Here is a 6,785-nt window from a genome sequence, read left to right on the forward strand (position 1 = left end):
GGTTTCGCTGCCGTGCCTCGGCAGTTACACCATCTATTTACAGGATGCCTATATTTGAAGAATTCGAGCTGGAAACTGAATTTGTATTTGCAAAAGATGCTTTGCCAACAAACAACGAGGTTTTAAAATATGTCCTGTCGAGGAAAGGCTACCATCAAAGGAACCTCAGAATCAGAGATATGTCAAGAATCATATTCGATTTATGGAAAAAGGCTGATTGTTGTCCCCGCAGTGTGCTTCGTATCACTCAAATGTATGAGCAGCTAGATAAAATCTATGTGAAATACCTGAAGAAAAGTGGAAACAAGAATCATAGAAAACGCCGATCAACACCACTGCCACCAGAACCTACTCGAAAAAGTTGCAGACGATCTTCTCCTCTTACTCCAATAACTTTGAATAAATCAACCTTGACATGTACATCACCAGCATTGACCCATAGAACACCGTCTCCTAGCCAGATTGCACCAAAGTCGACCCAGAATACTCCTAAATCAACAAGATCGAACCCAGATCATCATTTAAATATGCACAGTCCTTGGGATATTGAATATGGTAACAAACTGTTTGACGTATTGAACAAAGGCAGCATTCTAAAAGTTGTTAAGGCTGGAGGAGCCTTTGATAGCCAGTTTTATGAAGACCAATGTGGACCCCGCTCTCTCATTATGCAAATAAGGAAGGTGACTAATGAGTACAATGCATCTGAGGTCCAACGCTTACAGAAGGAGGCCCAACAATATGCAAGAGAAATGATGGCAAGGGGTTTAGATGTCAGAGAAAGTGCTTTTGAAACTGATAATGATTCTGATGATGTAACAGATAATAATAAGACAGTTGACTTTGATTACGAGTCTCCTCTTGTAGGTCATACTGGTCAGACATCATCAATTATTGAAACAAGAAAGAAAAATAAAAAGTTCTCCTACCCTGTCATATCTTGTGAAAAATCGGTACAAGTAGATGACTTGTCATTACAGACAATAGTCGGAATACCAAACAATATACACATCATAGAACCAAGGTACCTTAAAGCACTATCATTGATCATGGCTGAATGATTGAGTGCAGCTGAAGCCATCAAATGTGGGTACATTTGGGACACCGAGGTTCATAGTCAATCAAGATATTTACCTCTATGATAAAGACTATGTCAACATGAAAAGGAAAGTCAAGAAGCTATCAAGTAACTTGATTAGTAACACTTACAATGATGACCAGGATTTACAAGCTGAGATCCAAGTTGCAGAAGAGATTTCTTCAGATGAAAATGAAAACTTGGACAATGAAGCAAAATCAAAGTTACATAAATTCTTATCGCAAGAAATCGAAAAGAAGCAGGCAATCTACAAAGAAAACTCTGCAAATATCTTTCCTGAGTTGTGCACTGTGAGACGAAATCATCATTTAATTGAATTGCTGTTTATGTTGAGAAATGCATTGGGGAAGAGTTAGTCAAGCATAGTGGGTTCATTATTCCAGATGGAACCTCGAGAAATAAAGTGGGAGAAATATCTGCCATTGTTGTAAAAGTCAAAGGTAAAATCAGAGCATTGAAAGCCCAAAGGATTGGAAAGGGAGATCGTGCCACCTGGGCAGGAGTTATCGTTCACATGCTGCTGATTGATAGTGGCATCAAATAAGGATCTATCAGCAATATGGGAGTCAATCAAAACAATGGTTTCCGATTTATGTAAAGTAAACAAGTTCCTTGCATTGGAGATTAGCAAGCTGATTGGTAGCTCCTGGATACCTGGGAAATTGTTTTGTGTTCTCCATTATGTCCTTGCCATCCCAGAATCAATCGAGACTACCTTCGAAGTTTATCAAGGCCATATTGGAAGAAAAAATGTTCCCCGAAACAACCGGCTTCGAGATGAATATTAATGATAAGGTGATTGTGGTACAAATTCTGGATATATGGATGCGTCTTACATCAATACGTTGGCATGGTCGAATGTGGAACAGGTAAGACATACAATGTTTGATAATTTATATGAATTTGATAAATTTATTCGATTTAAGTCGATGATTGATGATTTTTAGAAACTTTGTCAAGTACGAGTTTGAATGTTTGATAATTAATGAGTTATCAGTTATCCTTTGCTAAGCTTCACAGGAAAAAATTTTCGATTTCCAAGGTTGGAAATTTCAAGTTTTCTTAGTTGGAAAAAAGATAAAATCCAATGGAAAATCCAACCTGAAAATGTGGGACATTCTCCAAGGTTGGAAATCTTGCATTTTCCATGGCTTGGAATTTTCGTAAATCCAGGTTGAAAAAAGCCAAAATCCAAATTTAACAAGGTTGGAATTTCTTTAAATTCAGTTGGAAAAAAGCCAAAATCCAAATTTAACAAGGTTGGAATTTTCAAAAATCCAGGTGGAAAAAAGCCAAAATCCAAACCAAACAAGTTTGGAAGTTTCGAAAATCTAGGTTGAAAAAAGCCGAAATACAAGGTGGGAATTTTTGTAAATTCAGTTGGAAAAAAGCCAAAATCCAAGCTAAACAAGGTTGGAAATTTCGAAAATTCAGGTTGAAAAAAGCCAAAATCCGAAAAGTGATGGCAGAGATGTGGAAAAGAGATCTTAAACAAGGTTTTTGTTTTTGTGAACAGTCACTCGCTAGCCTAGGCTCGATGGCTCCCGGTCAATCTCTCGTTAATGTTCGCACAGATACGTGGTTGATCTTGGATCACTCACACAGCTCAGCAGGGCACTATTTGAAACTATGACACAAGTACCCTACTAATATGTGCTTCACTGTGCGAACTCACTGCGATTGACCGAGGCCGCTCCGAAGAGACGCCTCACCTGACGGAAACTTACAGCTTGACTGCTCACATTATAGCCTAATATCTAGGTTAGCTATACATCAAAACAGTTTTGAGCGAAAAATCGCTTGTGGTTTTCCCAAGGACATGCGCAGAAAATGGTTAGAAAAACGTAATTTCCACATGGATTTTTAATGTTTTCCAAACTGTTTGGAGAAACACAAATTTCCAACCCAAAAAGTCTAGTTTTCCAATCGAAAGAGTTTCAATTTCACAAAAATGTAATTTCCACATGGATTTTTAACGTTTTTCCAAACTGTTTGGAGAAACACAAATTTCCAACCCAAAAGTCTAGTTTTCCAATCGAAAGAGTTTCAATTTCACAAAAATGTAATTTCCACATGGATTTTTAACGTTTTCCAAACTGTTTGAAGAAACACAAATTTCCAACCCAAAAAGTCTAGTTTTCCAAGAAAGGATCTCAATCTTAGAAAAACGTAATTTCCACATGGATTTTTAATGTTTTCCAAACTGTTTGGAGAAACACAAATTTCCAACCCAAAAAGTCTAGTTTTCCAATCGAAAGAGTTTCAATTTCACAAAAATGTAATTTCCACATGGATTTTTAACGTTTTCCAAACTGTTTGGAGAAACACAAATTTCCAACCCAAAAAGTCTAGTTTTCCAATCGAAAGAGTTTCAATTTCACAAAAATGTAATTTCCACATGGATTTTTAACGTTTTTCCAAACTGTTTGGAGAAACACAAATTTCCAACCCAAAAAGTCTAGTTTTCCAATCGAAAGAGTTTCAATTTCACAAAAATGTAATTTCCACATGGATTTTTAACGTTTTCCAAACTGTTTGAAGAAACACAAATTTCCAACCCAAAAAGTCTAGTTTTCCAAGAAAGGATCTCAATCTTAGAAAAACGTAATTTCCACATGGATTTTTAATGTTTTCCAAACTGTTTGGAGAAACACAAATTTCCAACCCAAAAAGTCTAGTTTTCCAATCGAAAGAGTTTCAATTTCACAAAAAATGTAATTTCCACATGGATTTTTAACGTTTTCCAAACTGTTTGGAGAAACACAAATTTCCAACCCAAAAAGTCTAGTTTTCCAATCGAAAGAGTTTCAATTTCACAAAAATGTAATTTCCACATGGATTTTTAACGTTTTTCCAAACTGTTTGGAGAAACACAAATTTCCAACCCAAAAAGTCTAGTTTTCCAATCGAAAGAGTTTCAATTTCACAAAAATGTAATTTCCACATGGATTTTTAACGTTTTCCAAACTGTTTGAAGAAACACAAATTTCCAACCCAAAAAGTCTAGTTTTCCAAGAAAGGATCTCAATCTTAGAAAAACGTAATTTCCACATGGATTTTTAATGTTTTCCAAACTGTTTGGAGAAACACAAATTTCCAACCCAAAAAGTCTAGTTTTCCAATCGAAAGAGTTTCAATTTCACAAAAATGTAATTTCCACATGGATTTTTAACGTTTTTCCAAACTGTTTGGAGAAACACAAATTTCCAACCCAAAAAGTCTAGTTTTCCAATCGAAAGAGTTTCAATTTCACAAAAATGTAATTTCCACATGGATTTTTAACGTTTTCCAAACTGTTTGGAGAAACACAAATTTCCAACCCAAAAAGTCTAGTTTTCCAATCGAAAGAGTTTCAATTTCACAAAAATGTAATTTCCACATGGATTTTTAACGTTTTCCAAACTGTTTGGAGAAACACAAATTTCCAACCCAAAAAGTCTAGTTTTCCAAGAAAGGATCTCAATCTTAGAAAGATGTAATTTCCACATGGATTTTTAACGTTTTCCAAACTGTTTGGAGAAATACAAATTTCCAACCCAAAAAGTCTAGTTTTCCAAGAAAGGGTCTCAATCTTAGAAAAATGTAATTTCCACATGGATTTTTAACGTTTTCCAAACTGTTTGGGAGAAACACAAATTTCCGACCCAAAAAGTCTAGTTTTTCAACTTGAGGTATCAAATTTACTAAAATATGTATTTTCACATCGATGTTTGACCTTTTTTTTCAATTCCCAAACTGTTTGGAAAATAAAAATTTCCCACCCAAAAATTCATGTTTTCCAACCAGCCTTGGAAAATTGTCATTTCTACATGGTTTTTTTTCACTTGATTTTTCAAGGGCATTGGTTTATTCTACAAAACCTATGGGTAATTTACGTTTTCCAAATCAGCTTAAGGTAATCGCTCAAATTTCCAACCTTCAATTATAAAACCAAAATTTCCAACCCAAAAATATTGAATTTCCAACCTTGGAAATCGAAAATTTTTTCCTGTGCTTAAAGCAATAAGTGCTAGTGATATTTAAGCATGTCTGTTATTGAATGGCGTATTATCGTGTAACTTCTTGTCTTCAGATACTCAGATTTCACTGCATTCTGTGAGAAGCATGGTATTAGAAATGTTGGTCACATGATTTACGCAAATCGTTTTGGGGAGTTTGAGGAGCGGTGCGCTGGTGGGGTATATCTTACTGATATTTGGTTGCAGTGGCTGGAAGAATTCGATGATGTTAGAAACATCTTGTCCTGTTATCTTCACACTGTTGTTGGTCTGATGGACGTCTGCGTTTTTCAATGGGCAACTGTTGCTTTGATAGGATTCCACATCACGGCTCCCTATGCTTCTTGATTTCAAGGTTACCCAACGCCAATTACTTGAAATTCTACCAAAGCTTCATGATGAGATGCAAAATTTCAATTCTTCACTGATAGTTTTTGAAGAGCCAGTTATCAAATCCTTGGCATCCTTTTGGCAACATCCATTCGACCCACATACTTCTCCATATGGTTTTGATGTCATGAAATCCCTACAGCATTACGCTGAAAGCTACAATAAAGAGATCATGGATAAGAGCATCAAGGATATGCTACTTCACATGGCAGCCACTTTAAAGCGTCAGCGTGGAAATGTTTATGGCTTTGGTGACGAAGTTGACAGTGATGAACACAATATTCTCAAAGAATATTCCTCCTGAAGTGATGGACGACCCAGATGCTACCCACTCCAAATCTGTGGAGAACTATTTTGGAAACCTAGATCGCTACATTTCTACATCTGGTCCACAAGGGTTTGAAAAGGTAGGTGTGAAAATGTGAAAGGGTTCTTATATAAATTAACTGTCTAAAATCATTGTTCATCATGGCCATTCTTGAAATTTAAATTTTGAATGCTTGAAAGTTTAGTTAGAAAATAACAAGGAAAGTGATAGCTAACTCAAAAATGATCCACTTTTACAGGTCACTGACGATCTTGTGTTGAAATATGGGAAAGATTTTGTGACGAATGACAATAACTACGAGTGGAGATCCAAAGAAAATCGCCAATCAGCAGCATACCTGAAAGAAATGCAAGATTGGTTCGATGAACGACAAGATGCACTGAGAAAGAAGGGTTGCTCCAATGCTGAGATTGCTGCAATTACTACGATGAATCGCATCCTACGTGTTGTCAATCAATGTAGATCCAATCATGGTGACCACTTTCCTCAAAAGAAGAGTTTCGAAACATTGTTGATACAATTGAAGATGAGAAAGCGCTGAGCAAAGTATTAGATCTAGAAATTCGGTATCGGAAATTCACAATGACAAAAATCAAAAATGACTGTCCACTTTTCCAGCAAAGAAAAATCTCCAATCAACAAAAAATTGAAAACATTTCACTGCTGATGGACAGCCAAGATCTTGGTCTTCGAGCTGTAGCAACAATGGAGGATTAGTTAAAGGCTATTGGTGAGAATGAAAGTCAACAGTCATCCATTGCTAATGAAAGTAATCCTCGACAAGACCAAGAGGAATTCAATGATAACATAGAGCAAATCCTTTCAACAAGGTTTCAAGCAAACGAGAAGCTAAATAAAGATGATTTTATCCTGGGTATGTTTGAAGATGGCTTTTACCCAGGTCAAGTTGCTCGCAATTGTGGTGATAGGGTAGATGCAATTTTAATGAAAGAAGCCAACTTTTCAAATG

The 6,785-nt window shown here is 36.1% G+C and overlaps 1 protein-coding gene across 1 annotated transcript; it reads left to right on the forward strand.

The window, feature by feature from the left end:
• Positions 1-5,775: 5,775 nt before the first annotated feature.
• LOC136803150 (uncharacterized) lies at positions 5,776-6,444 on the forward strand. The gene is made up of 2 exons (XM_067059898.1): positions 5,776-5,894; positions 6,054-6,444. Exons 1-2 carry the CDS (start codon positions 5,796-5,798, stop codon positions 6,354-6,356), a joined length of 402 nt encoding a protein of 133 aa, XP_066915999.1. The 5' UTR covers positions 5,776-5,795; the 3' UTR covers positions 6,357-6,444.
• Positions 6,445-6,785: the final 341 nt, after the last annotated feature.

This window comes from Clytia hemisphaerica, unplaced genomic scaffold (assembly GCF_902728285.1).
Source record: "Clytia hemisphaerica strain Z4C2 unplaced genomic scaffold, Clytia hemisphaerica genome assembly, whole genome shotgun sequence".
NCBI classification, from domain to species: Eukaryota; Metazoa; Cnidaria; class Hydrozoa; order Leptothecata; family Clytiidae; genus Clytia; species Clytia hemisphaerica.